This window comes from Artemia franciscana, chromosome 5, assembly GCF_032884065.1.
Source record: "Artemia franciscana chromosome 5, ASM3288406v1, whole genome shotgun sequence".
NCBI classification, from domain to species: Eukaryota; Metazoa; Arthropoda; class Branchiopoda; order Anostraca; family Artemiidae; genus Artemia; species Artemia franciscana.
The window spans coordinates 43,740,695-43,756,446 of record NC_088867.1 but is presented as its reverse complement, the minus strand read 5'-3'; the positions used below and the strand labels follow the sequence as shown (position 1 = coordinate 43,756,446).

General features: G+C 36.1%; 2 protein-coding genes across 5 annotated transcripts in view; both read left to right on the top strand.

Annotated features, from left to right (window-relative positions):
• LOC136027460 (ADP-ribosylation factor-like protein 2) overlaps positions 1 to 15,752 on the top strand; it is a 274,558-nt gene that overhangs the window by 195,001 nt on the left and 63,805 nt on the right. The window lies entirely within an intron of this gene.
• LOC136026793 (serine/threonine-protein kinase 32B-like) overlaps positions 1 to 15,752 on the top strand; it is a 136,939-nt gene that overhangs the window by 104,936 nt on the left and 16,251 nt on the right. The window contains exon 5 of the mRNA XM_065703494.1: positions 8,714 to 8,842. Within this exon, the coding sequence (XP_065559566.1) occupies positions 8,714 to 8,842 (129 nt within the window). The remainder of the gene's footprint in view (positions 1 to 8,713; positions 8,843 to 15,752) is intronic.

Below are 15,752 nucleotides of genomic sequence, written 5' to 3'. Positions count from 1 at the left end.
ATGTTCAACGTGTTTATTTGTGTTTATACGTTTTATCATAATGCTAGTGATACATCTAATGAAATCCTGTATCTGCACAAAATTTTGTCAACTTATTATTTTGGTTAGAATTAGTTGATCCAAAATTTATGAAGCACTGCATGCTTCATATATAACTGGATACCGGTGGTAATTTGTACCTTGAAATTTTCATGTATGAGAAAGTTAAGCATAATTTTCTGGGAAGGTTTGAAAAAGAGAGGAAGTAAAAACAATATTTAAAATATTCTAGTTTAGTAAAAAAAAAAAGAAATGTTTCAAATCCATTTTGTACACTTGAACTCAAAAACGATAATAAATTAATTAAAAAATCTACAAACGTAAGAAGTGGAATTGAAACAGAGAACAAAACCAATTTATTGCTGAAAATTGGAACTTGGTATGCTATGACGTTAAAAAATAACTATCGTATCAACATTTTTACTGACGAATTCAAACGACTCGAAGTAGACTTATTAAGAGTTTCAGAAATACATATCCGAGGGGTAGGAAATATGAAATTAGGTGATATAGAATTTGTTTACTCAGGCAGGAAGGATGGGGTACATTGACATGGAGTACGGCTCATGTTGAATAAGGAAACTCCAAATGCGAATACGAATACGAATTGCTCATTTTATGACTAGAAAGTTCAGAATATTAGTTATAGTAGAATATGCCCCAGTAGAGCCAACTGACGGAGATACTAGTGACTCAGATGAATTTTACTTACAGTTACAGGAGAAAACAGACGGGGACCAAGCTAAAAAAAAAATTGTTTTAGCTAGGATATTTTAAGGCCCAATTTGGTAGAAATAGGGATACATGGTATCCTAGCCTAGGTAAATTCGGCACAGGAAAGAAAAACAAAATGGCTACAGACTTTTGCCATTTTGTAGGTATAGCAATCTTGTTATAACCATATGGTGTTTGGTCATAAAATGGCCCATAAGTTAACATCGTATTCTCGTGATGTTAATACAGCAAACCATAGTGATTATGTTATAGTAAAGCAAAAACTAACAGGATCAATACAAGATACTAGGGCACATAGAAGTGCTGTTTATTGATGTTAAAATTAAAGATCGCCGTCTAGTAGTGTTTAGGGTTAGTTTAAAGCTGAAAATTCGAAAGTATAATTACCTCCCATGAAGTTGTGATGTTGGTAGACTCCAGGATGAAAACCTGGGAGAAACTTTCTAGGAACAGTTGAATACTAAACTTGAGAGTTTAAAATTTGACAATGTGGAAGATGGTTGGAATAATTTTCGATAAATAATTTGTGAAGTTGCTGATTGTGTCTCAAGGAAGAAAGTTAGGACTGCAGCTAGAGATATTAGTGAAAAAGCTTTATGTTTAATAGAGAGGAGAAGGAGCTTGTACAGAATTACCTAAGTAATAGATCAAATGAAAACAAAAGGAATATAAAGAAAGTAGAGAAGGCATTACAATATGTACTAAGGAGGTGTGAAGTGGAGGCCATGGATAAAATTGCCGAGGATCCGGAAGCTGCAGCTAGAAGGCATAATACTTTTCCCAGCTAAAGATAGGAACAAGATATCACAAATAGTGATAAGGAATGAGTTAAAGAGAGATGGGCAAAACATTTTGAGAATGTGCCAAATCGAGATAGAGCTGCAGGAAAAGATATAGAGGAAAATGAAAAAACTTGCGATATCTTGGATGTGAAGGAAGATATGTTTTGTGAGGAAGAATTAGTAACAATACTAAAAGGATTAAAAAAAGAATAATAAGGCTCCAGGTGTTAATAGTGTGGTAAATGAGTTTCTTAAATATGGTGGCTCTGAGGTTAGAAATAAGTTAGTAAAGATTATGAATATACTTTTTGAAAAAGGGGAAGTGCCTAGTTATTTTAGGAAAACCTTAATTAAACTACTTTATAAGAAATGTGATAAGATTGAGTGTGGTAATTATCGAGGCATTAGTCTGGTCTCTTTAGGTAGCAAATTACTTCGTAATATGATACTTTTTGACTGAGGGGTGCTGTAGACAAAGTTTTATGAGAAGAACAGTTTGGTTTTAGAAAAGGTAGAGGATGCGTCGACCAAATTACCACTCTTAGGCTAATAAGATAATATAATATTTATTTTCAAAAGACTATCACAAGCTCTATAGAGCCGAATTTGCTTTATATGTCAGTAAAAGCTAAGAAAAAAAATTCAAAACAGTACATTAAGTCAAACACTTAAAATTAAAAAGAAATTAAAAAAGCAATATCTTCAAAGATAAAGGGCAAATCAGTAAACTTAACAATTAAATTACAAAAACATTGCAGTAAATCAAAAAAATGAAAACGGCAATAGAGGAAAAGGGGAATTTGGCAAGTACATAATAACGAATTATTATTAAGGTGTTCCAGCATCTAGGGTATAAAACTTTTACGAAACCTCTTTGTAACAGCATGGATCGGAGAGTAAGCTGGGATCGCTAAGGAGGCTGACCGGGGAAGTCGGAGTCTGATGGGATTGTGAAAATCAGGGAGCAAGTCCTCAGTACGGGGATTGCAAATGACTGATTTAGCGTAAAGCAGGCAAATGTTTTCCCTCCTTTGTGTTAAGGTGGTAATGCGTGCAGCTTTAAGGAAGAAGGAGTATGGAATTTGGCCTTCTTTTTAAATGATCCTGAGCAAACGCTTTTGGGAGAACTTGATTTTGTCACTAATTTCATTTGAACGTTGCGAATGCCAGACCGGACATGCATATTCCAATAACGGCCTGATAAAGGATAAGTAAACACGGAGGGAATGTATCTTAGGAAAATTAAATTTGTTTAGCAGCTTAAAAATGGATAGTGAAACATTTGCTTGTTTAACAATGTTGGAAACATGTGTGTCCCACTTAAGATCATTAGAAATTGTGACACCAAGAAGCTTAACATACTTCACTAGCATTTCGCGTGGGATCGGGTCGCAAAAAGCAGGAGTAGATTTCAAAAAGTTGATCGTCATTATCTGTGATTTAGTGGGATTTACTGTCTTATTTAGATTCTTAGATTCATCCGAACATTGGGTTAGGATTTCAACGGGGTCACTTTTAACATTCCTATGACATACTTCAAGGATCGACAAGTCATTCACATATTTCCATCTCTGGGGGAATTCCTTGCCAATTTCGTTAATCATGACAAGAAATAATAGTGGTCCCAATAAGGTTCCTTTGGTATTCCACAGTACCTAGGGAGGGGGTTAGAGAAGGTATTTTTGTATTTTACAACTTGTGATCTGTTTGAAAGGAACGATATAACAATATTTACTAAGTGGGTCAATTTCAAAGTTATCATGTAGTAAACGAATTAGGATATTGTGGTCAACTAAGTCAAACTCTTTTTGGAAATCGACTAAAACCAGGTTTAGCCAAACATTTGGTTTCTCTAGTTCACTTAGGATCGTGTGAATCAAGTGTAAAAGGTAATGGGTGGTGGAGGTTTTTCTTAAATTACCAAACTGTCGGATGTCAATGCGTGGTATAATTTTAATTTCAAGCCAGTCACAGAGGAACCCTTCGTAAAGCTTAGAAAAAACTGGAGTGAGTGTAATAGGACGCATGTTGGCTACAGTCAGACTGGAAGATTTCTTTGGGATGGGTGTTATAAAACCTAGTTTCCAGCAACTTGGGAATTTACCAGATTTTGTAATTTGGTTAGAAATATCAGATAAAGGTCCAGCAATTGTGTCTGAAAAGGCTTTATTCAAGTCAATTGGGATGTCTAATGGGCAAGTACTTGATTTTTTGGGCTTTCGGATTTTATTTATAACATCAGAGGGAGAAATTTGGGGGAAAGAGGTGGAGGGAGGAATAATTTGACCTGAATTTAATAAAATTAATAAAATTAATTTTTTCAGCCGCTCTCTGCCCAGGAGAGTAGTAAAAACAACACAGGACAATCAAATTGAAAGGACGTGGTAAGACCTTAGGTCGAACACAAACCCACAAAATTTCATCAAAGGGAGTAAGACAAGGAACTAATATTTCTGAAGGATAAAAATCATTACGGACAAAGAAAAGAATTCCACCCCCTTTCTTACCCAGAGGGTGGGTTTCGGGTCTGAGGTTAGTAAACTGGGACAAATTATTCATTTTTAACATGTGTGTATTTTGAGCGTGTACTTCGGTAATAGCGATTATGTCTGATCTATATATTTTAGAAAAGGAGTGTAATTCATTAAGTTTTTCAAAATTAAGACTTTCAGCGTTGCTTAACAAAAGTGTGGGAAATTAACGACCTGCAAAGGTACCATTTTTACACTTGACTTTATTTAAATTACAAATGGGTACAGGGGGTGTGGTGGGATTCGTAGCGGGGGCCAGATTAATGTAGTGAGAACAAGGGACTGAGGGAGCACATTTGACTTTTATGGGATGACTATTGGAGTCAACATCGATAGATGAATTATTAGAGTAAGAGAAGGATTTGTCTTGGGGATTTGGAGGTGGGGGGACGGGCAATGATATGAATGAAGCACGAGGAGAACAATTAGGATTTATTACAAAACAATAAATTTCTTCTAATAGCGAAAACCTGTTACTAAGCGGTATGGCTGCTGTGAGTTGCTGTTGTTCAGTGGGAGTGCTGTCTGGTGATGTAAACGAGACTGAGGCGGGGTAAGTGGGTTGGGTAGACACAGAAGGGGGGAACGAAAAAGTTTGTGAGGGAATTTGGGTGGGTATGTAAAACTCCGGCCTTTGGTACGCGGGAGAAGTCGGACGCGTTCGGGAGAGCTCCAGAAAAACCGAGTTGTAATGATCTTGGTACAGGGGGCTGCGAGCTGAAATCATAATCGAAAAGGGTGGGGCCTCCCTCCGAAATCCATCCCCGTTTTTTTTCAAATTCTTAGAGCTAACATCATACCCATGCGAAGGTATAGCTTGTGGCTTAGAGAATAACCTACTAAAAGACTTTGGTATAAAAACATGATACTTGTCACAACCGAAATAACGACTCGACATAAAAACAGAACAAATTGAAGCATGGTCAAACGAGCACGAACTTTTATTGCAAGAACCCGTCAGAAAATATTTACAAATATGGAGCCGATTACATCTTTTTCTGTGGCTACATTTTGCATGTAAAAAATCCTTGCAAACTGATTTCGTTTTTTTATTTTCAATTACACACTGATCACCATTTTCTTTCCGGCTAATTCTTCCGTTTCCTTCACTTTCATATGCCACAAGTTTCTCATAAACAATTTCCATATCTGCATCTGATTTCGTAGTAACCTTATTAGTCTAAAACAAAAGTGTCATTATCCTCTTTCAAATTCAGCATACAACCGGAAGCCGTTAAGTTATTCCTGTATTCGGGAGCCTGATCCTCTACCATACTAATAGAAGATTTGTCAGTAGGATAACGTTCATGAATAATTGATTTCATTTCAACATTATTAACTTGACCGTTCCGATCAATGTCATTGCTAATCACCTGGTCTGTCACTGGTTCAAACGCCCTTGACCTCTCAAATGAATTTACGAAGGGTAATATAGCATTTTCTGAATTTTTTATTTTCACTTGATTGACTTCATTATTCTTTGTTATATCACTGTTTCGAGTTACAGATAGGGGTTCAGAAATTACGGTCGAAATGTAGCTTAATAACTCTTCTAGTCTGTCTTTTAATGGTTTAAGAATATCAAGATTTGTCTGGCAAGCAAAATCTTTAACACAGGGATTTGGATACGCTAAATTTTCTCTGGTAACATCTGAGCAAGATTCGGTCTGAACTGATACCTCACGTGAGCAGGTGCGTAATTTTCCAATGGTGGTGTCCAGAGTATAGGATGGGTCGACGGAAGAAAAGGTCAGGCACTCAGTCTGACAAGAAACTTCAAGAGGGGGGACGTCACTTCATGTTATGAATAGGGAGAGGCTAGAGTCAACTTCTGCGAAGAGAGGAGCACCGGCGATTTTAGCTCTTTTAAGAAATTAAGCATCCTAGCTCTTGAATTTGGAGAACGAGGGGTGCGAGTTGAAGGTAAAACAGGTGAATTTAAAGAATTTACCTGATTGATTGGCATTTTCTTAGAGGAGCAGTCAGGACAACACCAGCTCTCACTCCAATTAGCTGTATCAATTCTGTCATATTTTTCCACTCCTGCGTGAAACGAGCAATTGCATCCTCCACACTTCACAGAGTTTGAAAAGACTCTACGCCTACATTCGGGACAAACTAGTCTTTGTCTGACCATTGTTTTTTAAGAGGTTAATGGTCCGGCTGAAAAACTTGGCTCAACAGTTAACAACACTAGATCCTCACACGTTGGATGCTAGATGAAGACTAATAAATGAGAAGTCCCTTCGTTGTCAAACACCTTTGGTCCTCAGTTTTATCGATTATGAGCCAGCGTTCGATTCTGTTGATAGATGAGCTTTAGCAAAGGTTTGATTTTGTAAGGTATACCAGACATATACATTAAAGTTATAAGTGCTATGTACGAGAATAACACTGCTGCGGTTAAGATAGGAAATGAGGTTAGCAGCTGGCTTTGTATTAGATCAGGAGTTAAGCAGGGTTGTCTTCTATCCCTCTTTATATTGATCATTTTGATGGATTTATCTTAAGGAGCACAGGAAAGGCAATGGGAGACCACGGAATCTAAAAGGGAGGAAAAACTCTTCTGAACTTAGATTATGCTGATGATTTAAGCATCCTAGATCAAAGTGTGAGCAAAATGAATGAACTTTCAGAGCTTTTACGAGTTTGGGGTGCTAGAATAGGTTGGAAAATTAATGTTAAGAAGACTAAGTCACGAAGGTTAGGAATAAGTGAAGATGAAAAGGTTACGCTGGGTAACGAAAAGACTGATCAGATGGGCGGCTTCATTTACCTTGGTAGTATTACTAGTAAAGACGGTAGGGGCGGTGAAGATGATAAAAGTAGAATAGTCAAGGCTCAGTCTTTTTTCACAGTTAATTTTTTTTTTGGATAAATAGGAAGATAAGTCTGCAAAACAAGATTAGAATATTCGAAACTACAGCGGCTCTGGAGCATGGGTACTCCGAAAAACAAATGAAGATTTGCTAGATGTTTTCCAAAGAAATTGCCCACGGATTATTCTGGGTACCCGGTTTACTGACCGTATTTTTGAAACAGTAGGCTGTACGGAAAATGTGGTTCAATCCCGCTTTCTATGGCTATAATGAGAGAATTTTTGAGATGGCTAGGACATTCTCTGCGGATGAAGGATGACAGATTGCCGAAGATTGTCCTTTTGGGCCAACCGTCAAGGGCTAAACGGAAAGCTTTAAAGGAAATGGGAACTTCTTGGGAGGTTGTAAAGAGGGAGCTTTGATTAGATTGGGATGGAGGAAGAGCGTGTGTAGCTGTGTCAGCCTCGTGTGGCTTGGTGCCGCGGTGACTTGTTAGTAGGAATGCTAGTTGTATCATTATTCTGTAAAACTAACTTAGATAAACTAATTTATAATACTTTCCTAAATTAGTGGAATTTTGAAAAACCAGTGTTTTATTGACTGCATAAAACTTTCGGAAAAAAGATGCTGTTTTGGGAGAAAAAAGGTCCTTAAGTAATCTCCAGAAAATAAAATATAAATGTTAAAGCTCTGAATAGGCTCTAACCCGAGCAGGTTCACTAACGGTTTCTTAGCAAAATTATAATCTGCAACTTGCAGCAAATTTTAGCAAATCAAGTCATACAAAAAAGAAGCTCTAAAATGCTTTGCTTTTCTATCGTAAGAAATCATCTTTGACTATTTTTTGTTTCTATTTTACAAAAATCATAGACTATTACATACTACATCTTAGAGCATTTTATATTTTTAATTCACAAACATTACATAATACTTATATTTTAAGTAAAATTTTAATATTTAAAAAAAACTTTAAAAAATATATTTAAAAAATATATTAATATTTAAAAAATTTTATACTTCACTATGTTCTTCCGTTGGCGAAACCTTGTGTATTTCGAATTTCGTCGGCTAATGGAAACTATTCGGCTAAGGTATCAGTTTATGTTCAAGAATTGCAAAGAATATTAGAATGAATTAATCAATTGGACATAAGCTGACATCAGGATAGTTCTTAATTTGCTTCAAAAACATAATGTTGATAAGAAATAAGATAGAAAGATGGTTTCATGTTTATTTTAGTCTAGGACAAAAATAAAACTGGAAAAAAAGGATTCGTTATTCAGTTTTAACGTCATTGATGTTTCTAATGTAGAATGGAAGCAGTTCCTACAGCAATACTTTTCTCTAGCAGACATTAATTTTATTAGAATTCAATCCCTCCAACTAAATTTTTAACCCCACCCAGCCACGAATATTCTGAAAAAAAGCTATTTCGGGGACATTTTCATTAGAAAATACTATTTTTAATATTTTCATTGATAAAAGAGTAAAAAAGCGAAAAAATTGCTCCCCTAGATTGATAAAATATATTCCCACCTCCAAAAAAATAACAGAATTGACGCCAATGAACAAATCCATTTTTATCCCTAATTGGACAGTGAATTTGAATGTGGGAAACAATATTCAGACCTTTGTTACTTGCTTATTTTAATTGTTTTATTCTCGATTAAAATTCTTTGTTTTATCTGAACTAAGAACTAGTGTACTAAATTTAAAAGCTAAACTCCAAATGTACCAGGACACAAGCGTGCATTTTTCAATCACTACTACTTTGCCTATACAGTATATTCTAATTTCATCTATATAGAAAAACCATTTGAACTGTGATCCCACTTTGGAGCTGGAGGAAATGATAATCGAGACAAGGCCACTCCATAAAAAGAAGAAAAGACTAAATAAACATAGAAGTGTCAGCACAAAAGAAACTATAAAAAAGGTAAGGACCTTTTCTGTTTGTCATTTTAGATGTTAGTTCGGTAACAATCAAACCTAGTCATGATCTAGTCTTCTTTATCAGCCGTAGCTGTGTATTTCCTCACACAGTAACCAATTTTGAAAAAGTGGCGTTTTGTTACACCCTAAGACTTAAAATTTTCTAGAGCTTATGCACCAAGGGGGGAATTGTCCTGGTATAGTAGATTGCAGTGTTTTCCAATGTTTACTTTCTTGTAACCATATCTGTAATTTTAGAACAGATAAGAGAAACATAAGCAAACCATGCTTTTAGTTTTTCGTCTGAAAGTATCGTCTACTTTCCACCATTGAGATTATGGTTTTCTTGTTTTCATTTTATTTAATCTACAATACTAGTATGTCTATAGCCTAACTTCTATCAAAATTTGCCTCTATTTTGTTTCAGCTATGCACCCTTATATTGCCTATAGGGATAAGAATCTTCTACTTATATCATATTCGTGTGCCGCATCTATTACGCTGTGCTTCTTGACGTCACGCTTGGTATGCTCAAACCATACAGCGCCCTTTAGCGGCATTTACATACTGACTCACGTCTGCCATTATGCACTGATCTAAAACGCCTTACAGAGATAAAGAAATTATCAAAGCTTATCTGCCTACTCGACCAACAGTACCATCGTAATCTATAAAAGTGGAACCAAATATTTCTATTAATTCACACATTTTTAAGCTATTCCAAAGGAGCTTAAACTACGATACGGGCTCAAGTTTGTTACCAAAATTTTTCTGACACATGCTGCAAGTTTGCAAATTTTCCATTTAAGTGAATTTTCCAAATTTCCAAAAATTTTCTAAAATTTTACTGAAAAGGACCAACGAGAAAATTACTAGTGACTTTTTTTGTTAAACTGGAAAAGAACGCTATTAACTGTGCAAAATAATTTATCACGGGTTGATAAAATAAGGTTGCTTATCAAACAGTTCACAGCCGTGAATCGCAAAAAAGGGTGACCTTCGATAAATATTAAGCTCTAAGAAAAAGAAAGTTTCAAAACAAAGCCTGGTTTTTATGCTGAATCAAAACATGTAAAGCTCACTAGCTTAGAATTAATCAAAATTTATTCTGATAAGAACAATATAGATAATTTGTGAATTGAAGGATATAACCCAGAAACCTTTCAATACTTTTGAATATCACAACCGAAATTTAGCATGATTGGGAAGCAAAAGAATACAGATTTACCGGCTCTTTGGCACTCTCTTCCACTTGCAAACCTTGGCTGCTCGCCTAGCAAAATACCACCTTAAAGAGTTTTTTGTCGCCCTCTAATACGAACCCTCCCACCTGGAGTCTCCTCTGCTTTTTTCTGTGATTTCGTGATTTTTCTTACAAATAAAACTTGTATGTACAATGAAAACCCTGTGTCTATTAGATTTCTTGTTCCAGGGTGAATGTTCAATACGCAATCATTTACACAATGAAATATCCAAAGCCCTTGCCATGTAACATATCACTGATTCAGTACTTAACTTAGCCTGTGTAGGTCACGTTACAAAATTAATAACATTGTAACAAGCAGGTGCATGCCAAATGTAAACAATTTCCAGGAATTGATTTTCTCCCCCAAATGTTGATTATTCCAGATATAGAAAACACGCGATCCATAGATTTTTCGAAACGTTTCGCATTAGAAAGTGTTCCCCAAATTTAAATATAAGGAAGGCTTGCTTTGTCAAGCTGTCTAGTGCTCCATTCCTTTGAGAGGAAATCTCTTTCGATTCCTAAAGTGGACAAAAACTCTTTGGATTATAAATTCTCCCCGAGGAAAAAATCTTGAAGAAAGTGAAATCTCAAAGAAAGAAAAAACCCTCTGAAGAAAAAAAACACCTTGAAAGAAAAATGAAATCCTGAAGAAAAAACCTCTCAAAGTATTATGTAAAGTCACACGTGTGCATCGTCATTTATTAAAACCCCATGTAGGTGCCCTCCTCAGTTACAAGCGCGGGTTTCCCACGGGGTATGAAGAAACAAATCACTCTGGAATGCATCATTCTTAACACAGCTAAACATTCCCTTTTACGTAACAACCAAAGAAATCTTGAAGAAAAATGTACTGAAAAAATGTATTAAAAAACGTCCTGAAGAATGTCCTGAAGAAAACATTCCCTATAACGTAGCGTATAAGTTTGCATCTTGACTAGCGGCCCCCTGAAGGTTTTTTCCTGGTCCTCGTAGGTTTTTAAACATAACAATTGATTATATCTTGAAGAAACCATCCCCTGTTGTGTAAAACACATTTACATCCTGAAGAAAACAGACCCTATTACGTAACAAGCACCTGCTTCTTGAAGAAGTTTAAAAAAAAGTGTTCAGATCGAGATTCTAAGAGATAGGGGCCCTTTAAGGTCATTATGCTGTCATTACTCATTTCCACAGGATAAATTCCTGAACAATATATAAATGTTTGCCTTACTTACTTGACTTATGCGACTTCGATATTATTAAATTATAAACATGTTGTCTAAAATGTAAGTAAAGAGCGACATCAAAATTTCAAACGAGTGAAAACTGCTCCATAAGTAAGGAGGGCTGATCCCTCCTCAACCTCTTATTCATTAAGTTAAAGTTTTATAGTACGCTAAAGTACCTTCTTAATCCAATACAACGGCTCTTTTCTTAAAGACTTGGGACAAAAGTCGAATTTCGGCGTAAATAACAGGTCAAGGCCGAGGGGGCATTCCCCTCCATAAACGGAATAATTTCTGCTCGTTTCATGCTTTAATGTCACTCTTTGCTCTCATTTGGGAAAACTTGTTTCTTGTCTTTAGTGTAACCCTATGTTTTCTATGAAACACGAACAGAATATTAAATTAAAAAAGAAACAAGTTCTCTCAATGACGAAAGTAGGGAGTAATAGTAACGCCTAAAACGAGCAGGAATTCGTCTGTACATGAGACAGGCTGCCCCCCAGGCCCGTCTCTCTTCTCACTAAAGTTTAACTTTTTGCCCCAGTTCATCAACAACTACTGCTCAAACACAAGGGTTGTAGATATGGAATAAGAAGTATTGTTTAAACCACTATAAAGTTTTAGCGCAATATTGCGAGGGGTTCAGGAGAAGGAATTTTACCTCATACGGAATAATTTCGGTGCTTTATAAGTTTTAGTGTCACTCTTTACTGTCCTTTGAGAAAACACTTTTTATTTGTTTAGTCACAGAAAAAAAAAAAAAAACTATTTGCGGCATATTATGTTCCCAAAACTCCTCTGTTTAAAATTTTGATTATTATTAGCATGAATTGTTCCTTATTTACAGTTCGTTACCACAAACTGTGTAGCATAAGAAAAACAACATAACACCCAGTGTCTCAAACAAAAGGTTGATAAAAAAAAATCCCTGTTGTCACTTGCCTTTCCCGTGGTAAATCTCCTGAAGGGACTCATGAGTTGCCCCCCACCTCTCCACCACTTCCAATGTTAAGCGTATAAATACATTTTTTTATTTTACAAAAGAAGCCATTTATCCGCATTTGAAACTCAGCCGTCCTCCAACAGAACCTATATAAATAAGTGGTTTTAAATCATCAGACACTCCTTATCCCCTATACAATGATCCACCACCCCTACTCTATAACAATTGATTCGCAATTACGTATCACAGCACATAATTTTATCAAAGTCCAAGTGAATCAACTTAGGTAAATGAAGTTTTGAAATAAATATCTATATTAGGAACCAATGCACCATTGCGAGGCATTCCTGCCTCTGAAACTAAGAAGGTCGATATTCAGTTTATTCATACTTTAGATCAAAAGGCTATTTCATTCGGCTATCTTCTTTCATTCGAAAGCAGCTTGGCCCTGTGGGAATAAATTGTAGTTTTGCATAATAAAATGGCGGAAAGTGCCACTTTTTAGCTTTCTTCTACTTCATTTTCTTCTACTGAAAAATCGCACTGGATCTTATAACTTTTCTTCGAATGAGCATTTTCTCGATTTTCCAAGACGATCGGTTCGATACGATCACTCCTAGGGATAATACAACAAATAAATTAACACGCATTTCTGATCCTTCTTCTAGGAGAGAAAATGCAAAATTCCAAATATGATCTTGAAACTTCAACAATATGGCTCTCAGATGTGCCCAATTTAACGGGTTTTTTTTTTATTAATGGGGCTTTGTAGGGGCCTGGTTTTGCCCCTTTTCTAAAATCAGGCAATTTTTTCAAGTTAGTAGCTTTTGATGAGGAACTTAAATTCAGGTGGATTTTATAATTTAAAATCAGCATAAAAAGTTGATTGTTTTTATTTATTAATTGTTATAAAAAGTACTTTTTTGAGTTTTGATGACTTTTAGCCCAAGTCACTCCCTACTCGTGTTTCTTTACCTCTGATCATTTGATTCGATAGCAAAGACACATCCTCATATTATCGTCGTTTTCCTATAACTAGAAACAAACATTTGTTTTTCTAACTGCCGTACTACCATTTTCCGATGTTAAAATGCTAAACTCTTTACCCCTTAACAAGAATTTTGACCGTCGATTACCCCCCCAAAAAAAAATTAAGAGAAAAAGAATCTTGAACAATCCAAAACCAAACTTGGGTACTTTCTTAGCATAATTTTATAATAACAAAAATTTCGCGTTGTTATTTTTTAAACAATTTATCATTTACTTTTATGAATGGAAAGCTTAATGCTTACATTTATGAAGAGAAAACTTAATACTTTTCAATTAGGTCTTTAAGCTTGGATACTTGAGCTTAAGTTTCTTAAATCTGGAGCAATTGATGGAAGGACCAATCGATTCTGCTGATAGAAGAGCTTTAGTAAAGGTCTTATCCTTGTATGGTATACCAGACATATACATTAAAGTGATTAGTGCTCTCTACGAGAATAACACAGCTGCGGTTAAGTTAGGAAATGAAGTTGGCAGCTGGCTTCGTATTAATCGGGAATTAAGTAGGGTTGTGGTCTGTCCCCCTTTGTATGGGTTATTTTGAAGGAATTTGTCTTAAGAAGCACAGGAAAGGCAATGGGACATCACGGAATCAAATGGAGAGGAAAAACTCTCCTGGACTTAGATTATGCTGATAATTTAAGCATCCTGAATAAAAGTGTGAGCAAAATGAATTAACTTTGAGAGGTTTTGCCTTTTAGAAATGTTAATAAGACTTAAGTCACTAAGGCTAGAAATAAGTGAAGATGAAAAGGTGACGTTGGATAACGAAAAGATTGATCAGGTGGACAGCTTCATTTACCTTGTTAGAATTATTAGTAAGGACGGTGTGAGCAATGAAGATGTTAAAAGTAGAATAACCAAGGCTCAAGATTTTTTCACAGTAAAAAAAAATTGGAAGATTAGGAAGATAAGTTTGCAAACAAATGAGTTTCCAAATAAGTTTGGAAAATAAGTTAGAATATTGGAAGCTACACTGATGATAGTGGTCAAGTATGGCTCTGAAGCATGGGAGCTCCGAAAAATGGATGCAGATTTGCAAGATGTTTTCCAGAAAAATTTCCTATGGATTGTTCTGGATACCCGACTGACTGATAGTATTTCAAACAGTAGGTTGTAAGAATGGTGTGGTTCAATACCGCTTTCTAGGGCTATAATGAGAGAAAGGTTGAGATGGCTAGTGCACGTTCTCCGGATGAAGGATGACAAATTGCCTAAGATTGTCCTTTTCGGCCAACCGTATAGGGCTAAACAGAAAGCAGGTCTTCCACAGTTGTGGTGGGAGGATCTCATAAAGAAACATTTAAAAGAAATGGGAACTTCCTGGAAGGGTGTATAGAGTGAGGCTTTGAATAGATTGGGATGGAGGAGGAATGTGTGCAGCTGTGTTGGCCTCAGGCGGCTTGGTGCTGAGGTGAGTTGTTAGTAGTAGTAGTAGTAATAGTAATCAGTGGCAGATAGAGCTTCAAATCTGGAGCTGCATCAAATTTATTTCTATGATTTTTCTTGATAAATGTATAAGATGAAACAGCCTCTTAACAAGTGCAGAGCTATGGAAAGGCAGCAGACACTTCAGGGCTTTATCCCCTTTGTTTTTATATTATTTTCCTGTTCTTTCCCAGAAATCAGTAAGATCTGAATGTTTAAACTGGGAACCCACAGAAGAATATGCTGAAATATCAAGCATTGCCTCTGTATCTGATTGAATAAAAAAAAGTTTTTTAACTGAAAGTAAGGAGCGAACAGAACTTGCTCCGTATATGAAAGGGGCTGTTCCCTCCTCAATCCCCTGCTCTTTACGCTAAAGTTTGACTCTTTCTCTCAACTCTACTTTTTAAAACATTAAAAAACTTTAGCGTAAAGAGCGGGGCGTACCAATAGTTACATCAAAATGATCGCATTTTTATGCTGATTTTAAATATAGAAGTTTCATCAAGTTTAGTCTTACCCATCAAAAGTTTCAAAATTTGCCTTATTTTGGAAAATGGGAGAAAACACCCCCCTGAAAGTCATAGAATCTTGACGAAAATCACACCATCAGATTCAACGTATCAGGGAACCCGTCTGTAGAAGTTTCAAGCTCCTATCTACAAAAATCACGGATACGTGTTTATTTTATTTTTTTTTCAGCGGTGATTGTTACGAGCCATTGGTCCTAGAATGTCGCATGAGCTCATTCTAGCGGAAATTAAAAGTTCTAGTGTCCTTCTAAGTGACCAAAAAAGCGGAGGGCACCTAGGCCTCCTCCCACGCTCATTTTTCCCAAAGTCACTGGATCAAAATTTTGAGATAGGGATTTTGTTCAGCATAGTCGAAAAACCTCATAATTATGTCTTTCAAGACGATTTCATCCCCCACAGCTCCCGGGGGAGGGGCTGCAAATTACAAACTTTGACCATTTTTTACATTTAGCAATGGTTATTGGGAAGTGTACATACGTTTTCAGGAGGCCTTTTGGACGTTGAGGGGG